Source organism: Gymnogyps californianus, chromosome Z (assembly GCF_018139145.2).
Source record: "Gymnogyps californianus isolate 813 chromosome Z, ASM1813914v2, whole genome shotgun sequence".
Taxonomy (NCBI): Eukaryota; Metazoa; Chordata; class Aves; order Accipitriformes; family Cathartidae; genus Gymnogyps; species Gymnogyps californianus.
In genome coordinates, this window is record NC_059500.1 from 84,447,628 (window position 1) to 84,469,317 (window position 21,690).

Genomic DNA, 21,690 nt, shown 5'->3' on the forward strand with positions numbered 1-21,690 from the left:
TATTTTAAAGTTAGATATCAAAGATGCAGTCAGGCACAGAAATTCTCTATTGTTGCCTGTTAGAACTTTTATTATGAAACACAAAATACAGTATGTCAAATGATTTTAACTTTTGTTTCCAAGGTTATGGACATCATCATGTATTGCCTTGAAGGATCCTTAGTTAAGAAAAAGGGTCTTCAGGAATGCTTTCCAGCCATCTGCAGGTGAGCTCTTCCTCCAAGAATACTGTGAAGTAAATTGTAGGGTCACCAGCCAGGATATTTCTCACTTAAGAGTGAAACAATCTTTTACATGATGCTTGCCCCTTAAAACAGCAAATGTGAAGAAAATTTTTAGCTCACCTTTGAAGGCTTTTAGTTCTCTGCCACGTCTGAGAGATGTGGATCAGACAAGAAAAGCATTAACAACTCCTTGAAGTTTGCATATTTTAAAAGTCCAAAAAGAGGAAAATATTGTGTAATGTCATGAAAAACTCTGTCCTCCTACCCCTCCATATATCCTAGCTACTCCATTGGAACCGCTGCACAAGCTGAGCAGCTTCCTCCAAAGGATTTATCAATATCTTTGTTGTTACAAAAACGAGAACAACGTACTTGAGTAACAAGTTAGATTCCAATATGCACAACCTGCCCGAGTGAGTTAGTTGCCACCATCAAAGCGACTGGGGAAAAAAGAAAATGGTGACAGCAGAAAAGAAGGACGTGGTTGGGGGGGCGTGGTGGTGTTCCCAGACACCCCGTGCGGGGGGCTTGCATCGTGGTGGCTTGCATAAATGCCTTGCAGCCGACTGCTGTCCATCAGTACGTTCAGACCAAGCCATGAGCAGCCGGTGTAAGGTATGTGTCAGAGTGAGATTTCCCGGTGTGCTGAGGACCCAGGGCTTGTCAAAGCAGGAGCTCTTTACTTGCATTTCAAGATCTGTTGTCAGCAGCACAGTCCTTCAGCAAAGCATGCGCTCGTACCAGGAGTTTAGCCAAATAGCAAATAAACTTTTCATTCATAGGAAGCTTAAGCCTGACTTCGTTTTGTTCTCCAAAACATCCTCTAATGGAGAATTTTGAGAATAAATGTTACCTCATTTATGGCAATAGCTAAATGCTGTAATCCGCCTAGTAGCTGGCAGTAGGGCATAGTTATTGGAGGAGATCATCTCCTGACCAGCCACTTCCAAGCCCTTCCGAGCTGTTCACACAGGTGCGTAGCAGTGCCATCCCATAGGAAAGGTCAGTGAAATGGAGATAAGAAATACAAAGTACCAAATACCTTCCTGGAACGGAGCCTTGCTTTCGCTGCCCTGTGACTGTCTCCCAGGCATCCTCCAAGGGAGCAGGTTGTGCTCCAAAATTGTTGTTGTAGGCAGCGAGTAGCACCCTCGCCCTTGTGGTAGGTTTTAGAAACGTTTTTGGGACACTTGCACTGGACACAGGAGGTTCAACTGAAATTAAACCTCGCAAAGTGTAGAGAGCACTGCTGGTTGCTTAGAGCTGCTCTGCACTCTGCAGCGTGTGGAGACGTTTTGGGCAGGGTTTAAAACTCTCCGTCTGTGGTGACAGGCAGCTCGGTAAAATAACAAGTGAGCATTTGCACAAGATCATAGGGAAAGAGAAGCGCGGTGGCTGTCTTGTGCTCGCCTTGTCAGTGACTCGGCGGTTCAGAGGGCGCCGAAAGGCACGAGGGGCAGTTGAGGTGCTGGCTCCTGCTGACCTTCGTTGGGAGTTCAGCATCATCCGTCGTCTTTGTCTTGGGCTAGTTCTACTTCACTCTTAAAATGGTACTTTCAAATAGTAAAATGTGATTTATAAAATGGGAACATTTACAGTATCCTTAGATTATGATAAATACCCCAGTTATACAGTTAAACTGGTACAACCAATAAATTATAATAATCATCTGTCGACCATTACATTTTAATTTAATAAGCTATTAAAATATTGAGTAGTTTCAAGAAAAGAACAATTATCCTGTTGACAGGTAGGATACTGATAGAGGTAATCTTCCTTCTTCCTGATACTTTAAAAGGCTTACCTTAAAATATAAATGCAAGGGTAAGTGGGAATTAGTGCAAAAATCTCCCTATTTCTGTTATATTTTTATAGTGATACGTTATCTTAAAATTTTGTTAAATTACTAGTAATATTTCCTATTCTACATAGTTATAGCCATTGTAAAAATGATACAGCACCCCGCTGATGTGATCATTCAGCCCAATGGAAATTTTCATCAGATTTTAGCAAATGGTTGAATCTCTGGAGAGATTCCAAGTGGAAGCACTTTCGCATAATCCTATTGTTAATTCTTTTAATATCCCAGTGCTCTTTCTGCTGTACTGCATTATGTGCAGGCCTGTTGTGGCAAAATCATTCAGGTGTCTCCGTGCTTGGTGTGCAAGCTCTGCTTCCTCGGAGGACATTATGGAAGCACCTTACTCATGGCTGTAGTGGCACATGTTTGTTGGTGCCTCTGCGGTCTCTTGGAAGCGACGTTCCTGTTTCAGCAGAACATTAAACCCAGGGCTGGGAGCAGCAGTGTGCTGGGTTAAAGTACCTGATTATCATTCCTCTTGGGTTTTCAGCTTTTTTTACTGTTGTACAAATGTAGCAGTCGTGCCGCTAATTGCTGTGAGCGTGACTCAATCCTGATGGGTGGTGATGAGGTAAATCCATCGCTGTGGATATTTTTGGATATCATCTCTTACAGCATATGATTATGGTGTCTATTTGTTTTTCCCATAAGTTATTCTTTATAGAGGATCATACTGCCTTTTGGCATGCTCCGTGCAAACCCATTTCTTATTAAAATAAAATAAGTATTGAAATACAATGCAACAAATACAAAATATTTCTGAATTTCTTTAAAATTGCGAAGGATAATATTGAAGGCTGCAAAATTCTGTTTGACTTGAGCATTTTCCAGATTCAGCGGTTGCATTGCAGCTGAGTGGTCCCTGATGGACTCTGCTTGGTCAGGTCATGTATTTAGTACAGTCTGCTGAGTTAAAGCAGTCTGTGTAACAGCATAGTCTCACATGGGAAGATAGATTAAATTTAAAATAACAAGTGTTTTATATGGCTTTTTACTAGGGAGTAGTCTTGCAGGAGGAGTGAGAATTTCAAGGACTAGACAAAGCAAGGCTGTACAACAAAATTTTATACCTTGAGTATTTCTAGGATTTTGGAGACTATAACTGAAGGAATTAGAGTCCATCAGGTGGAGGTGCTGTTGTGGCAATGCTCAAGGGAGCCTAAAGCCTCATTCTGTAGAAGGGAAAGAAAAAAGATGAAATGTGAAATAGGACTGAAGAATATCAAAATTATAATCCAGAACCTCTCTGGCTATTGCAAGATACTGAAGTTTGAAAGTGAGATTTAATGAAGCTGTGATATTAATCAACCATTTCTTTTTAATGGACACTTAACATTCCGTTTTTGTGTTGTTTTTAACTTAGAATGTTAATTTTCAAAAAATAATGTTTTATAACCCCTTAGATACTTCAGCAGTCACTAATTCAGGTTTAAAACAGTTGGTGGGCCTTCACTGAACCACAGCATTGCTGCTGCTGGCCTTTCCAGTATCAGCCTAAACCCGAGCCAGCCCGAGCAGCCCCATTTCCAACTGGCAAGTGTGCTTGCTAGTATTTGGTGGAAGAAGGAAAGATCATTTTCCTACTAAGTCCTTAACCCAGCTTGCTTACACTGCATTCCCACCCTGCAGCGTGGCATCCGGGTGGTCAGCCCATTGCATGATGCCAGCTTTGGCTCAGCTTGCAGCCTCTGCAGCACGTTACCCCCGCATCATCTGGCTGGTGGCGTGTATTGCGGAGGACCTGAAGGTACGCGTGGAAGAGACTGGTGAGGGTGAGGAGATCAGCGGGGAGAGACTGGATCATCCTTCTCTTTCGCTTTATGTACCCAGTTTTCATTTGGAAAAGGTAGGAGGGAAGGCTATGTGCTCATCCTTTAATGTGGAGGATTAGCTGGTACCAGCAGTAGCAGCACGATTCTGTTGGTTCCAGCAGAGTTCCTCCAAAAGCTGGAAGAAGTGGTCTGCTGGCCAACGGGAGTTTCTCTGCAGAGCAGTAATGGGGCAGCACCCAGAGCAGGGTCGCCGTTAAGATGCCGACTATGGATATGGATGCACCAGCTAGGCTTGCAAAAATGAATTTGTAGCACAGTCTAAATATATGCTGGCGTATTGTTCTCTGTTGAACTCTACCATATAGAGGTTTAGAAAGGGGTGCCAAGGAATAAAATCTTTAAATCTGTGTGTGGTTGTAACAATGCTAAGCTAACTAAAAGATAAAGAATGAGGCTCAAGAGCTGACAACTGAATGTCAGTTTAAGGAGTCATTTTTTTTTTTTTTTTTAGAAAATTAAATTCAAAAACATCTATTTCCTTGAAGCTTTTTTCCCCACAAACACTCTGTTGTTATGTAGTCTGATGGATTCTTCTTTTCAAAGAAAAATACTGACTCAGCGCTCTGTCTAAATGGGCATTTAAATGCAGTAAGGAGAGAAATGCTGTTTGCTTACATATAACAGTATGTGATACTCTCTTTCTAAATCTATTGGAGGAGACAAGTGGACTATGACCATTCAGTAGTGTAATAGAATTAATGAGGATATAAAACATTCTATATAGAAACTTTCTGTTTTAGTCCATTTTACTTGTGATGATCAAGCAGTGTGTGGTTTTTTTATAAGTTTATATATAAATCCTGAGTTTGCTGGTTATATGAAATAGCCTTAAAAATAGTCCCCTACCTGTTCACCTGGGGCACTGCTTTAATTGTGCAGGTGTTTGCAGTTTGGCATGAAATGATGAAAAATGCAAATGTTCTCTTATTACGGTCCCATGCCCTATTCACCATGTGCGGTGGGCTTTAGACCCTGCGGGTACCTGTTTGCCCACAGCATTATCCCTTTTCTCTTCTTTATTCTCATGACTGGCTACTGTCTCTCCTGCTCCCAAGCTATTTACCTACAGCTTTTGACTTTTTTCAAAGCACTCCTTTTTGTCGTCTTAATAATAAATGAGAAACTATTATTATTATTATTATTCAATAATAAGTAAGTTGTGTGGCCGCCACTGACCAAAGGAATATGAAAAGCAGATTGATGAGGCAGACGCTGGCTGCAAAAGAAAGTAACAGAGATGGTATGTGGCCTGGAAATAGTTCCATATCCCAAGAAAAGGGAGTGTTAAAAAGCTGCCCATCATCCTACTTGTACGCTTTGGGAAGGGATGGTTCCGTGCTGGCCACAGCGCGTGCCAATGTGCGATAGCGCGTCTGATGGCTTGTAGGCTTTCATGAAGGTCTTTGCTATATTGGTTGGCCGTGCCAGGCAGAGTAAGAGTTAGATAAGGACATAATTGGTGTAGCCTAAGTAGGTTTTGTCTTTGTCTCGTCCCCTCGAGTGGGAATTACCAGCAGAGCTGTCAGGTCTTTCATGGTCAGCGCCTTCCCTTTGGTCTTGCTTGAAGTCATCTGCGTCCCTCTGCTGCAGCACCTTCTGTGCGGGTGCAGCTGGCGAGCCTGGTCCGAGGCACCCGGGTGCGGGTGCTGGGGGGCCGCAGCACGGCCTCCACGTGTCTGTGCACCCGTCCCCGGCGTGGGGTGGCACCCCTTCCACCAGAAGGGGATGGGGGGCTCGCGTGAGGTGGCGGACGGGGAAGGGCAAGGGAAGGTGTTTTGTGGAAGGTACCCCTGAGAGTCCAAGAGCAAAACTGAAAGCGGCGAGCCGGGGAGGGCTGATGGGCATGGCAGACGTCCTCCGGGATGGATGGACAGCGATGCGAAAGCGCATCTGAGCGACTTAGTCTTGCCCTTTCTCCACAACAACTAGTGATTTTCTTTCTTTTTTTTTCCTTTTTTTTTTTCTGTAACACCATGTTTCGTGCTGTTTTTCTTCCTGACTGCCGTCCTGCGCTGTAGAAACAAGTGTATCATACCTGTATGAGAGCAGTTGCTATGGCACTCTGGGAATCCTGAAGAACAAGGAGATAGATCATTGTAAGACTTGTTGTTTGAAGCCATAAATATGGTCAGCAACGTATTTTTATAGACTCATTCCAGAAATCTCTGGCAGACTTTGTTATAGTAAAATTTAACTGTAAAATTAAAATTTAATTGGAAATGCAGTCGTCAGTTTTCACAGGTCTGCTCTCCCTTTTATAAGAAAGGCACAATGATATTCCCAAAGATTTGGATTTGAAACAAGGATTTTGACTCTCTTGTGTTTCAAGATGTGGAAATTCCTTGAATTTTACAATTGTTTGAATTCCAGTCGAGGCCATACAGTCACACTGGACGTTAAGGACTATCGCAGGCTTCTCAGTTCCTTTTCATCTGAAGGATGTTACTGGATTAGAGAGCGTTTGATGAATTTTCCTTTTTTTTTTTTTTTTTTTTTAATGCCAATCAAAATTTTGAGTTTGCATATTTTTCCCTACACTTTCTTTCATTCTTTCTCATTTGATTTTCAACTAAAAGTGCTCTGAAATCATTTGGGGTGTTAGATTGTCTTGTTTAACCATTTGACATCCAGCATTATTGTGGTGTTCCACTGTAAACAAGATATGCCCGTGGACATTCAGGGACCCGGTGATAATCACATAGATTATTCCCAAACTCAAAGGAAGTGTTCAGCACTGTAATAAAAATAAATAAATCTGATCTGATTCTGCGGTAATGTATCAAACATCAGTTGGCTTTGTTTGCTGAATGCCAAGTATGAAAACTGGCAGCTGATGGATTTTTAAATCAAATCTCTGTTCTAGCACTAATGTTAATTACCCAATGGCATTGCAAATTAATTTTAACATCATGCAGGCAGGTCAGATCTCACCTGTTACTTGTTATAATGTTCAATTCAGGTTCTACATGGTCAGCTATTACGAGCGGAGTCACAGAATAGCAGTGGGAGCTCGCCATGGTTCAGTGGCCCTCTACGACATCCGGACTGGGAAATGTCAGGTAAATAAATCATTGTGACTTCCTCCCCATAAAGTGTGGAAGTTATTGAAAGGAAAGAGCAGTGAGCTCTGCATCAGTTGACATGCTGAGCTGCTGGAACATTATGGATAATGCTGAGGGGATCAATAGTTTAATGAAGGACTCAAAGTATATAGAGCCCTACTGTCTTCATTCACTGGAACTGAATGGGTGCCACAGATGGGTTAATAATGAAAGCCTAAAGTTAGGTGATACCCCTGCTCTGAAATAAATGAAAAATCTGATTTTTAAAAGTTAGAGTTTATAGCAGTACACTTATCTACTAGAGAAGTCACAGAAAAAATCCACTGAGGGTTTTTTCCCCCCCCCCCTAAAACTCCTCTCTACAAAATGCCATGATGCTTATGTTTGAGGTATTTACAATTTTCTGATGTTAAATAAGATACATATTTTCTTACCAGTTACCTGTGACCTAGAAGAGGATATGCTTAAGGATAATGTTGAAATGAGTGCATGGAATTAAAAATGTTTAAATGACAAAGCATTTGCCTTATCTTTTCAGAAAAGTTCATTGGTAATGTTCTTTATTATTCCTTGTACTATGTGATCAGCTATTATTTCTCATTGAATTTCAATAGTCTTTATGTAAAGCTTGGATAAAATATCTGTATTTTGAATCTGCCTTATTCTTTTGTGTGTGTGTAAATATAATTTTTTGTTGTTGTTTCTGAAAGCTGTTATCTTTAGTCCTTACAAAACGTGCATTATAGAGAAGGTAGCATGGATTTCTTCCTGCTAGATCTGCAGCGTCACTCATACTTTGCTGGCAGAACCACATGCTTAGGTGTACATGGCCGGTTCATTGTCTGTTCTGAAATTCTGGGGTTTATTTTCCAAATCTGGTAGCTAAAAACATTGTATGTTCCGGTATTTTTTGTTTAGACAGCTGTCCTCTGGAAGCTAAGATGGCCAGATTTATCTTATAAATAGCTATATAATGCAGGCAAATAGGCAATGTGGACTGCTCTATCTTGTTTTAGCTTTGGATCATGATTTATTAATTTAACTATAAAATGGGTCCACAAGAACTGCTGTATATTGATACATCTGACGTCACTGAGCATTTTTGCTGTCCTGCGGTCCTAGCCAAGATGACCACCGTGCTGCAGAGCTGTGCGTATCCCTCCTTCCAAATACGCTTCCTCGATTGCCTGTGCGAGGAGCCTGCGCGCGCTGCCTGACTCTTTTCCCACCTATTCAGCAGCGAGTGTGATGAAGCAGCTGAACATCTCCCACTGGCCCTTAGGAGACGCTGGCCACGATCCCTTTCAGTGTGCCTCGTCGCACTGAAAATGGAGAGTGCAAAGCCCAGATAAGTCCGGGAAGTCTTGGCATCTCAAACTAACATCTAATTCCTGATGCTGTTAGAGAGGGGGAGCGGTGAAGAGCACAACTATACACTTCCTTACATCTCTGTTTTCAGAGCACAAGGAGAGTGGTGACAAAACCCGTCCTTCCATTTAGCAGCAGCATTTAACCAGTGCTGTCATCCTTTTAACTTTGTCTAATTCATACTTCACCTACTGAGCTGGCTCCAAGGTGAGCAGAGGAGTTTGTGAGTATATGGGGTAATTCTGGCACGTCTGGCTTCGCCGTGTGAGTTGCGGGTGGGTCTGTAACACGTCTTGCACAACCTGGTGATCCGCAGCCGTTCTGCAGAAGCCCAGAGGTGCTGGTCAGCAGGACAGCAAAGTGCGCTTACAGCTGCACGTATGTCTAGGGCTAAATCTTCCATGAAAATCACCCCTCTGGCACCCCTCTTGCCCTTGGTTTGGCAGGCATGCTAAAATACCCTGTTTTTCTCTACTCTTTCCTTCAATTCTTTGAAAGTGGATTCTGTGTAATGCCCACCAGCTCTTTGAAGGGGATTGTGCGTAGCTGACGTTTGCCAGCCTTTTCTGCAAAGCGCGCTCTCCTTCTGTCAGCTGGCAGTCTGTTCTCTGAGGCTCCTGGAACTAACTCCAGATTTCTACCAGTAAATTGTCTGAATGATTCGCTCGGTTAATTTGATGTGTTGGTGAATATTCACAGCACTTGTTTTCTTACTTTCTTAATAAGCTTCCACATAGATCATGGAGAGCGGAGATGGGTATGACTGAAGGGACTTTCAGGATAATTAGGGCAGGGTCCTTTGCAGATTTTATTATTATTCATGAGACAGAAAAATTTGGTGAGTGCCAGATACGTGATTATTAGGGGGCAACGCCATCTATTGGATACAGGTTTCTTATTCCAAATCTGACCTTTTAAGTTATTTCTCACAGTTGCAGATTTCAGGCTGCTCAGAAGACGTGAAATAACTTCAGGATTGTGTAGATGAAAAAGTTTGAAATCGGAAAAAAGCTCAAATTTTTAATTTACTTTTTTACAAAAGTTAAAGCCTTTCAAAATGTTTATCAAAATATTTTAATTGCCTTGGTATGTTTAAATTGATCATGAATTAGGACACGTATCTGGGGAGCACCCGTGGGGATCAGGGCCCTGCTGTAACGCAGAGCGAGAACTGGGGGAGCAGTCGCCAGCGCTGGGACGGTGCGCTGGAGCCCTCGGCCAGCCTCCCTCCCTCCTGCGCTCCTGTTGGGACCTTTTCACTTTCTGTACTTATTGCTGCTTCATTTCTACCAAGAAAAACGTCTGTCTAACGCAGGCCATGGTCTAGCTTAAGCTTGTTCTGTTTCTTTCAGTTTATAATGTTTCTTGGACAACGTTACCAGAAACACACTATCAAAAAATTGCTTAGTCATTCACTATTTAAAAAAAGAATGATTCTTTGAATCTTTTCCTGAAGCCACAATCATAATTTTGCATTTAGTAAATATGTTAGTGTTTTGAAAGTAAAAGTTTGAAATACCTATGAAAGTTTTATTAGTTGCCCCATCACAACTCACACGTAAGCTGTTTTTAATCAGGGATCAGAATTACTTACTGGATAAGAAGAGGGGGAACTGCTTTCCCCTTCCTCCCCCCCCCATTTATACTCATCATTAAGGATATACGTTAATTGAGAGTAAAGCTGAGATAAGCAGAAGGGGAGAACACTAAGCTGTGGGTATTGCAGGTGGGACCTCCTTGGGACGTGAAGGCTTGTTCCTGCTGCAGCAGGCATGGCATCTTCTCTTGTAACAGCTGAGCAAGCGCCGTTTGAAAAAGCCTTGGGTTTCTTGACACCCAGTGGAAGGTTGTTCCAGAACATTGATGGGTTAGAATATCACGGGTTAGATTTTTTTTTTTTTTTAATTCCCATACCAATATTGTTATGGCTGCCTAGGTCTTTGTACCACCATTGACCTTTAGCTTAAATAACCAGTTCCTCTCCTTGGTTTTTACCCTTCTGCCTTATTAACAGGCAGCCTTAATGCTCACTTTCAGCCTTTGTTTTGAAAGACGAAAAGAACAGAGGACTCTAAAAACTCCTTTTCTATAACGTCCTCTCCATTTTTCTTAATCCTCCTTAGGCAAAATACTCATTTATGTTCTGAGCTGCACACAGACTGACTTCAGTGTTTATTCCAGTCTTACTGCTGAGCTTCCCCAAATCTTCTTTCCCTTCTCGCCTTCTATGAAACCACACAAAAGCAGAACTTTGAAAGGCTTTTTATCGGAATATTATTTTGCCAGATGAAACGGCACATCAAAGCTCACATTTTTGATGCGTCCCTGTTGTGCCTGTGTGTGTTCCTGTAATGTGGAACCTCCTCTTCTCCCTTTAGATTTGTTACTCGCTCCTGATACATTTTTTTGGTGGTTTGTTACCAAATTACCACAAAGGCCGCCCCTTAGCGTAGGGTGTAGGTCTCGGGTTGTCGAACCCCCACGGCTCAGGAACTTGCGTGGGGAGGTACATCTTTGAGTTTTTCTTTTCTTTCACACCAAAGCCAGTCTAAACCACCATCACCTTCTGCATCCCAGGGAGTATCAGGGAGGAGCAGCTGTGAAGAGCATTGGGGAATAAAAGCTCTCCATCAATTAAAGCATTGCAGCTTAAATTAAAACCTTGGCTTATGCCAAAAGGTGTTGTAGACAGCCAGCATCCTCCTCGGCCGAGGGCGTGCGTGTGCTGTCCTGGCCCCGCTGAAGCCGGGGCTCGGTGTGCTATGGCCGGTGGTACTGTCGGGATGTCACCCATCTCCCAAGCAGGAGGGCTGCGCGGTGCCCGCTCCATGTCAGCGCGCGGTCCCCCAGCTCAGTCCCGGTGTCTGTCCGGATCTGCTGCCTCTGCCCGTTGCCTCTGGGCTTCACAAACACCTTTGGAGAGCAGCGCCAGAGGACCTGCTGGTAGCATTTATGAAGCACTGAATTCAGTACATCATGCGTGTATAAACCAGAGTTAGGTATATTATCGCTAAAAAATGTTGTTGTTCATGTTTCTCAGAAAGCTGAGTGAACAGTGGGTTTCTCCAAGCTCGCCCCAAGTTCCCCATGCTTACCTTTCCCAAAAATGGAGTAGGGTAGTTTTACGGGCTTGAAGTGCAGTAGAGGACCATGCTCCAACAGCCGTCTGGCTGATGGTCGTGAGACTGTTCAGGAGGGAACCTGTGCCTGTACTCATGTGCTCCCATTCCTTTGGGTCACGTGCAAAAGTAGGCAATCCCTCCTGGAAACGGAGAAAGGCTTTCTGCTTCCTTTTTCCTGGAACTGAACATCTTTTCCTTCCTACTTGGTCTGTGCAGCATCTCTGCTCTGGTGCTTCAAACTGGAAACCTGCTTTTAGGGGCAACATTTCTCATTTCTGAGATCAAGAAAGCAAGCTCAGGTGAGCTGTGGGAGCTTGGGGGAGCCTTGTTTGCAATGAGGTGTTTGAGCCGTGTCTACTAGAGCTGCTGGGGACCCCTCTGTGCAGGTATGGGCAGGCAGGGAGCAGCCATGCGAGGGGGCTGCGGGCAGGAGGGCAGGCAGGCTCCTCATCCCCAAGACAAGCCAGCGGTTGCTGTAAGACCCGTCCGCTGGCTCCGTGCAGAAGTGAGATGAGTTCCTCGCTCTGAGATCTTTGCTCCCAAGCCCCGGAGGTGCCGCTGTGCGGGGGGACGAAGCGGGCAGGTATGGGGGCGTCACTGGCATCGGCAGCGTGCCACCCCAGTGCGCCGAAGCTGCATTGCTCTGGAGATGCCTGAAGAAAATATCAGAAATCCTCATAAAAGAAAGAGATTTCTTTGCTTGCAGTTGCTTTTGATTTTGTGATGTTTGCGTTGAATAATTCATGAAACTATAATCTGGTAACTTAGCACTGTGCATACTAACATAGTTATGGTGACGAAAATAAAGCTTAAAATGTTAGTTTTTCATATCGTGCAGCCATGCTAAAAAATATAAAAATCCCTTTTAAGTTCAGTTGATGGCAGGATCTGAGCAGTGTGGGGTTTTGTGTTACTGAAATTGTCACAGATTTAACACAGTTTATAGTTGGTAGAAAAATTTGTAGTACTTATCAGCAGTAGAGCAAACTGCTGGCCTAAATAGGCACTCTAAATGTGGTTACTTTATTTTTACACTATAGGTGAAATAGGGTGCTAGTGAGAGGAATTTTATGATCTGCTTGAAGAAAAAAGGGAGGCATTTTAACTGGAATAATAAGAAACAAAACCATTTTGTATGGGTGTTTTTCCTTCCAGCACATGTTTATTTTGTTTTCAAGAAAGGTGATTATGTACCGACTGAGAAATTACACCTAATGATTAATAGAATGATGGATGTCAAGAATCACCTTTTTTAACAAATAATAAATCAACATTTATATATGATAGGTTTTTTCCAGTAGAATTTGCTGTATTAGTATCACTTATTTAACAAGGTGTCAATTATTAATACTACCAGTAAAATGTTGCCTCAAAGCCAAAGTTTGCATTTCAATATTTTGCTTTTGGTTTGCATTATTGCTGTTGTGCAGATATGCGTATTAACATGTGAATTCTACCTAATATTTTAAAAGATAGATTATTAATTATAATATTTAAAAATTTTAAGACGTTCTACATTTGATCTTACTTTCAAGGAAATACCTTATTCATTTCAGGGGTTTTGGATTTTAGTTTATTTTTAAAACATTAAATCAGAATGAAAATTGCAGCCCCTTTGTATTATATCATGAGTACTCCAAATACACATTTTTTTTTTACCTAATTTTTTCCATAATTTAATGTAGAGATTAGGTTCTCTCTCTCTTTCTCTTTTCTATTAAATTATTGATTAAATATTTTCCAAGTGTTACTTGGTATTCCCAGTGCCCAGCGTTAGACACAAGCGAAGTTGGAATTCATTTGGGTTTTCGGGTGCTTTCCTGCAGTAGCAGCGGTGTATTGTGGGGAGCGGAGCTGGGCAGTGTCCTTCCCATGGCGGTATTGATTTGCCCTTCAGCTGTTTGCAGCGCAGAGAGAACCCAGGGCCTTGTTGTTGATTATCTACACAATGTCTCGGTGAACAGTATTGACCCATTGCCGCTCACTGCCTATGGCTCTTGATTTTTCGCACCGTCTCCATGACACTCATAATAAAACATACTATCTTATTGCTACGCGGCTCTGGAAGCCAACCGATCTACCCGTAGAACAACTGCTGCCTTTCTGGAGAGCATTTCATTATGTGGGGGCAAGACGTCAGAGCCATTTTAGGGTTGTCTTTGTACCCCGTTGCAGCGGGGACCCGTGCCCTGCGCTTGGCTCCGTCCTGCACGGCGGCAGCGGACTTGCAGGAAAGGGGGCTCGTTTGGCTGGGCTTTGTTACTGCAAGTCGCAGGGAAAGGTTATGTGAGGCTGTATCAGCACGGCTTTTGAAACGTTTGAATAATCAAAACAATTCGTGAGGTTTTTAAGGAAAGAAAAAAAAAAACAAAAAAACCTGTTACGAAAAGTAAGATGATAGAAAATGTCAAGATCACTCATAAAATTTTAAATGCTTTGATAATAAGTTCCCAAATAATTATGACAAATGGAAATATCAAACACTTTAGCTGCTTTGTTCTAGTTAATAAGTTACGAGCTTCTTTCAAATTCTTTACGTTATAATTTACTATTAAATAGCCACATCTTGGAGGAGATTATGGGGAGGACAGCTTTGCAATAGTTTTGTCTTTTACACTAGTATTATTTTACACTGTACTTTATTACTATGAACTGCCGCTATGAGGGGATTTCTTTGTTTTTTCATAAATAGGACTGCTCCACAATAAGCAATTTTCTAGTATTAAACTGCACTAGGAACTCTGTTCTGAAGCTTAAATTAGAATTATTTAAAATACTAGCTAAACTTTGGCATATTTTTAGAAATAAATTCATACAATATTTGCTGTTGAATCCATTTAGTATTTTCCGTTGCTGGAGAAGTAGTGGGTTTGTGACCAGAATATTTTTAAATCCTTCAAAAACACGGTATGCTGAGACAGACGATGGGAGATGAAGGCTCTGTGGGAGGGTTTCCCAGTCCGGCAGCATGCGGAGCAGCCCTCCAGGAGATGCTGAGCCCACTCCACACCTAGGGAGGACCCAGGTTCCCTGTAAGAGCAGATTTTTTTATTTTTTTAATAGTGCCTGGTGCCACATCCATCAGAGTGACATCGGCGGTCTCCAGAGCGGCATTTAGCAGTTCAGTGTGTATTCATCACGGGTGATGTCTCTCTCAGGAAAGCAAAATTGTAAATGGAGGGAGCCGATGACTGGCGGCTCGCGGGCGGAGAGAAGGAGAGAAGTGAGAAGGGATCTCTGCGATCATCAGCTCTGACCTCCTGCATGGGGCAGGGCGCTTAAATCCAGCATCGCTGGCCAATGGGTATCTTCAGAAGGTCATCTCATCTTGATCTTAAATTTTCCAGTAATGGAAAATCTGCCAGAATTGTCATAATTTGTTTCAGCAGTTAATTATTTTCATTATTAAAGCTGTATTTTGTTTCTAGCTTGACTTTGCTTTAGCCTCAACTTCTGACCAGTAGGTCTTGTTTTACATTTAGCTGTTAATTTGCATAAGAAATTGTTAATTTATTTTCTGCATGTGAGTGCTCTAGACATGGTCAAAGTCCCACCGTTGTACTTGATAAATCGAGGAGATGAGGCTCCTCCGGGCTGGAGGGATGCTGGCAGGCCCAGCCAGCCCAGGATGCTCTCAAGGATTGTGCCGTTCTGTTTTTTCCTTCCCAAACCCTCTTGGTGTTCTCCTCAAGCTCTATCAGCAGCAGCTTTTGCATGGCTTTTAGGTTAAGATGGGCCCTTCTGGGACCCCAGGAGAAATGCACGAAGTCAGCAGTTTTTCTGTTTACAGCTGCATTCCAAACCACACCGATGAACCAATATTTAATCTATCTAACAGCCAACCTGTTTGTTATGTATCACTTCTATTTCTCCCAGGAATGTATAAGACTGCACCAAACACCTTTCAGAAGTCTTGCCACATGGGGGTTTCGACTTTTATCATCAAAACCATACATTTCAGTAAGCTTGCTTAATACAACCTCTTTTCTATAAGACTATATTGTTGACAATGTTTATATTATATAAACATTTCATTAGTATCAATTTCATATGAAACATACCTTTCTTGGGGGTGATTTGCATCAGGTAGGTAAGCCTATAATTATTCAGGTCTTTCTCTTTGCTCTTTAAGGTACAACTAATACCATGAGCTCTCTTCCTTTCCCTGGAACATCGTTGTTTTTCTAACGACTGGTGGGAGTCCGTGTTAACGAGCTGTGAGCTCTTTGGCTGCTTCATTCAAAGCTCCTACATTTGGCTACGATTATCATTGCACATCTTGTGAAGTTTTTTTTATTTGGAAAAGCAAATGATTCTATTGCAGTTTATTCTCTTGTCTGAAGAGAAAATTCAGCAGTTTTAAGCAAGGTTCTGAAAATACCTGGCAATGGCTATAAATAAGTCTTTAATCTTGCATATCAGTTCTGGTTTTGCGAGGAAATAGACATTAATCATCGTTTTAGTCCTCCAGTGTCTTCATGTGTCTCTTAGAGCTTGAGACAGATCTTGAAATGGGCTAAACGATGTAACAGGGATTCGGTGTAGGAAGGGGACCACAGATTTGGTGTTTTGACAATAACTTGCTGAATTGAAATGCAAATATATTCTGCGCTGATTGTTGGTTTTACATCGGTTTTCATGGCCTGATAAGCCTGAGGAGTTAATGCCCAAGAGGTAATTTTTTATTTTTTTTTTTTTTTTTTCCTACTGAGGCCAAATGGCTGTTTTTGAGCCGAGCTGCAATTCTGTGCAGGCAGACAGGGTAGCTGCCTCCCTTGCAACTGAGGCGGGCAAAAACTTGGCACCGCCGCAGGGCTCAAGAACCTGCATGAGCAGAAGGTGGGCTGTTGGCGTAGCTGGGACCCGCGGAGACTGCACCAGGCTGTGAGCTCATGGAGGGCCTTCTCCTGCCCCACCTCGTGGTGCAGCTTGCCTTCGGCAGGAGTGTCCCGCACGCAGCCGGGTCTCTGCACGGCCAGCTATCCTGGTGGAATTTCCCTGGGGAAGAGCTGGGACTCACTCCTGAGTAAGGCGGGGTGAGGGCTGGCTTGTCCCGTCGGGGAGGTTGTGGTGGCCTGGAGATTTATGGCTGATTTTTTCAGTGATAATGCTGAAAGGTGTTCCCAGATCCCACAGAATTTGTTGAAGCGTTATGAAGGCTTTCCAGCTGTCTAATCAAAATGCCAGGCAGTTTTTGTGTTACTTGCTCAGTCTGACCAGCAGTAAACTTCCACAGTTGTCTTGAGTGCTGAGAAGGCTGGTCAAGGTGGTGGAGTTTGGTTGGTTTGGTTGTGTGTTTGGGGTTTTTTTAAGGTAGTGAATATAAACACAGCCCTAACTTCGTGCTTACGTGTGGTTTGTCTGGTGCCCTTTCTGTTTCCGTGCTCTGCCTAAACACTGTTCCAGCCCAGAAAATTAGAGATGTACATTCTCCTTGAAATTCCCATTCTGCTTGTTCGTGTGACTTTTGACAAATTTCCTCAAATTTCTATTTCTAGAGAAACTGATGGATAGCTAAAAGGGAAAATGTGTGGCTGAATCACCTCTCCGTTCTTCACAGGGAGGTTATATTCAGGTTGCAGATTACTCATGCTATGCTCAAAAATGAAAACCCGGTACAAAATGTTTACAACCTTATTCTGTGCCTTAATTCTATTTTGAAAAGAAATTATCATAAGAAAAGGGCTGAATAAGAATAACAACTTTAACAGAAAGGCTGCTATGTGATTAGCCTAATGCATGTATGTCTTTATGCTGCTTTTTTCCTTTCTCTGTGTGATCTCATGCCACTTTTATTCTGGATAACAGAAAGCTGCCTACATTTAAATGGACGAATACTTGCTGGCAATTTTTCTCTTGTTCCTGTTTGTTGTTATGCACAGGTTGTTCTTTTTAGGCTGACCTTTTACTGGTACAGCTTCAGGACCGAGCGTGGTTCTCCCTTCTTGGAAGACAAGGGTGTGTGTATAAAAATCCCCGAAACAGGTTTGCGGTGGTTCTGTGTCCGCTGACTTGCTCAGTACCAGAGGGTTGTTTGATGGCATGAAGGTGCTATCCACTTCAACCCAGCGATTCCAGCGGGGTTTTGAGCAGTCAAAGCTTTTAAGTGTATGCAGAGCTGCCTTTAACTGAGTCATAGTTATCAGGTATTGCAAAGGTTAAGCTTTATCAGCTGCACAAAAAAAGGTTGAGGTTTCATCAAAAACTTCCATCCTCACAACCTGTCGACCACAATTTGATGATGATTATTGATTATTTCACAGCCTTTCACTCACTCTGGCACTGCGGCCAGCCTTGATATACAGGTAGGGCTGCAGTCCAGCTAAAATAAGACTCCATCTTGATAATGGACCGAGATGAGATACTGTTATTTGATAAAGATAATTGATGTTTCGCAGTGAATTGGAAAACAGTTCTGAGTGCAGCAGATCTGTGGCTGCTCCATCTGCAAATGTGGCCTTTGTTTACAAAACATAGCAGAAGACATGCTGTTAAACTGCTCGGCCACAGGGCTCTGCACGAAACACACTGGTTTAGCGTGGCTGGCAAATTTTAACCAAAAATAAAACGCTTAAACTGAGAAGCACGATTTGTAATTTTGCAGTCACAATGAAGTTTCTCGAACGTGTACGTAGCTTAGCGTGCTTCTGCTGAGACACCCCGGAGATCTTTCTTCTGCTTGGGATGCACTTGATAATTTATTTCAGGTGAGCTGGTATCCTAAAATCCTTCCTTTTTTTTAGTATTTATACATGGCATTTGAATTAGGCAAAATGCTACTTGAAAAAGTTGGAATTTGTCAAAGGAAAATAAGACCTAGCGTATGTCTAGATTTCTTCATTCTCCTGAAGTTTTAGCTCATTAATTTAAAACATAATGCATGCTTGTGGTCTCCCAACTATGCCTTTGTTGACTACACATGTGCAGCCCCCGGTTTTTAATTGATTAAGGTATCACTCGTTGCAAGTTCTGTTCGCCCAAGTTCTTTTAGTCCTATTACAACCTTTGTAACCTCTAATTAAGCAATAGGAGATGGCAGGGAGTGGGGTTATCATGAGCTAATGACACCCCAAGTGTGTTGTGTGGCACAAGGTTCATCTGTGTGCTGCTAATCCTCTGGGGGAGTGATTATCTAATGATAAACGTGCCACATTGCAGCTCATTGATGCCGCCGCAGTGTGCTCCTGCCGCTGCCGGCATGGCTGAATTACGCTTCCCATTCCAAAAGTCATCTTTTCCATTGATTTCACAAACTGACAGTTTTGAGGTTTTCTGAAATGACTTACTGTGCAAACTCACGACCCAGGAGACATGCTTCTTTCTTCTTTTTTATTTTTAAAGAAATATATTTATTAAGATTATGAGGAAAAAATGCATAGTCATTTTTGCTAGGCTAGAAGCAGTCTCAGCAGGTTGGACGCAGTTAAAGGTTCATGTTAAATTCAAAACAAATTATTAATATTTTGCATAAGATTTTAGATTATCATCAACATGCAGTTGAAATTCCTGTATTTAGAGGTGCAGTAATACAGAAAAGGAATGATGCTGTGCTACTCTTTTTTTCAAACTGAACACTAAATCAGTGTTATCAGACTGTAGAGATATATTTCAGGTAACTAGATTTTAGGATACATGATTGTTGTTGGCTTTGGAATGAAGGGAAAATATTAATGTCTGAAAGTTGCTTAATAATATTTTGCTCATCGGAGCCTCTAGCAGTATTTTATAGCCAAAACAGATTTAGTGTCATTATTCATTAATTCTAATCATGATAATCCATAAGAATTAACTCACCTACATTCTTTCTTTGGGGGCTTTTCTTCACTGTGCAGGTAAGCAGCAGGCATTTCACGTAGCTTGTGTCAGGTATCTACCACAGAGGGATGCCTGAGCTCCTGCACAAGACTTTCGAGGATCTGTTTCTCTCATTGACTGTACATGAAGCCCAGAAACTTCGGGTCAATGTGATTATCTCTGTTTAAAGTTATGTCAGGTAAATTCTTGCTGAGTAACAGAGGCCGGTCCAAAATCCCCCAATTAATCCATACATACAAGCTATTTGATAATTTTTCTTTTCCTTTAGAAATGTAACTGCTTGGGTGTATAAGGAGAGACTGGCCCTTACAGAGTCACTAATCAAAGACTTTAGTTCAAGCATGAGAACTAAAGCTACCTGCTGCTGTTACATCTTCCAGGCCTCTTACCAGTGTAAGAGGTGGAGCCTCTTTCAGAAAAAAGGTTTTGTGTTCTTCCCACCGAGAGGGCTCAAACTGACCAAGTCCATGAATTTTATGGGAAAATATCAGTGTACCTCCAGTGCTGTTCTCACTTTTTAGGGGATTTTTGGCTGTTGACTTCAGCCTGAGTATTTTGCATGCCTGTCCGTGTGTTCTTGTTGGCTGGTGGCCCCAGTTGTGGAAGCGTGGAGAATTCCCTCTGAAAACAGAAACTCTTCACGAGCATTGAGCTATAGATGATATAGGGTTGTATATACGGCTGTATATTGTGATGTGTAATTTGTGAAAGCTTTGTCTCCTGTAAAGAAACCTGCTGAATCCAATGTCATTGCTATTACTGATACGGTTACGTGTACACCGAGGGGTTCCCAGGGTCTGGACACCAGCTGGGACTTGCCGTCGGGTCTGCGTTCCCTGCAAATACAGAATGGCTTGGTAAAGTGCACGCAGAGAAGAGCACACAATATAGTCAAGAAAGCCATAAAATATTCTGTTTTCATTGATTAAATCTTGGGTTTCGTCATAGATATTTAGAACTGCATTTCATAGAGATACTTGTAACTGATACTGAAGTGAGCCATGCTTAGTGTAAACCTGCTGTACACCTGTAGTACTGGATGCGCGAGGGGCTCGTCATGAAAACAAATGGTTCGTTTAGCTGAGTCGTAGCTCATTCTTTAGATGTTTTCCTCTGTAATCACTCCCTTACCCTGGCGCTTGCTCCTGCCCGGGCGGGTGTCCGTGGGGAGAGCGGCCGGTGGAGGGTGCGTAGCTGGGGCAGCCCCCGGCCCCCTTTGTGGGATCGCTGCAGTGAGCATCACTTGGCTTTGCCGCCTCAGAGTGCCTCCCCGGGAGGAATCTGCAGATGGTGCAGATACGAGGTTCTGTGTGTAAAAACTCTGTCATTTTCACTGGAAGATTAAAGAGAAGCCTGAGTTTTGCTTCGGTTTATTTCAAAGCAGAAGATGCTTTTAAACACTGGCTAGAATCAATACTGTTTGGTCCGGGGTACTTTATTTGGCTCACTGCAGAATTAAAATCAGAGCTTTGGCAGCCAAAGCAGTAATTGAATTGTGCATAGTATTATTTTATTTCAGTACCTACATGCCTTTGCAAATTTTTATTCTTATATAAGGCAGACAATGTTTTCATATTATATTTGGAATGAATAGTTGCTGATGTCAGATGGCTTGTTTTAGTTAAGTTCGATTACTGAATAAAAGACACTGTTCTCAAATATGGTATTTTAAAGGTAGAAAAAGAAAGATAGCTCTCCTACAATCTGAATCTGTAAGTGCATTTACTGACACTGTCGCACTGACAAGTTCAGATGAGTCAGGAAAACTTGTTAGTAGAAACACACATCCTCAAATTGCAGATAAAAGATAATTACTGAGTATAACCTTTTAATTTCATAGGCCAAAATCCTTTTCTCACTGGAGGCAGGAAGGGAAGGGAAGCCGTTAGGCTGCGGCACGAATGCCATCGTGCTGTCCTCCAGGCACATAGCCCACGTGGAAGCGCATTCAGTGCAGTGTACTTCTGCTCTAAAAATACCCTGTTGTGCCCTGTCTGTGGTACAAACAGCCACGGTAATGTGCAAGGGGGGCTGGGGATGCTTTCTGTTTGGTTTCCTTCAGAATCTGACTCGCATAAGCGATAGCAAAGTTCACAAGGGAAAATCCATAGTAACGTAATACAAGGTAGTAATAAGTGCATCGCTGGCAGGGGGGGCAGGAATTTAAGAGGACATGCTTCGGCTGCACCAGGACTTAACATTTTCATGTCCTCATTGGTACAGATGCAAGCCTCGCTCTTTGGTTCTTCTTAAATTGCATTTCCAGTGCAAGATAGCCTCAGAGCAGAAGGAAGGCATCATGCTATCCTGTGTGTGGCAGACCTGTTTTCCCTATAGGCTGTAGTAGCTTTACACTGATTTTCTAAACATGCCCAATAATACAGTTGAGGGATTTTATTCATTTTC

At 42.5% G+C, this 21,690-nt stretch overlaps 1 protein-coding gene across 4 annotated transcripts in view; it reads left to right on the forward strand.

The window, feature by feature from the left end:
* Window positions 1-21,690, forward strand: part of WDR7 (WD repeat domain 7) — a 145,752-nt gene that overhangs the window by 106,477 nt on the left and 17,585 nt on the right. For 3 of the 4 annotated variants that reach the window (XM_050912501.1, XM_050912502.1, XM_050912503.1), the window contains 2 exons: window positions 124-206; window positions 6,877-6,976. In XM_050912501.1, the coding sequence (XP_050768458.1) occupies window positions 124-206; window positions 6,877-6,976 (183 nt within the window). Of the gene's footprint in view, window positions 1-123; window positions 207-6,876; window positions 6,977-7,416; window positions 7,468-21,690 lie in introns of those variants that run through there. The other variant, XM_050912504.1, reaches the window with a different exon arrangement.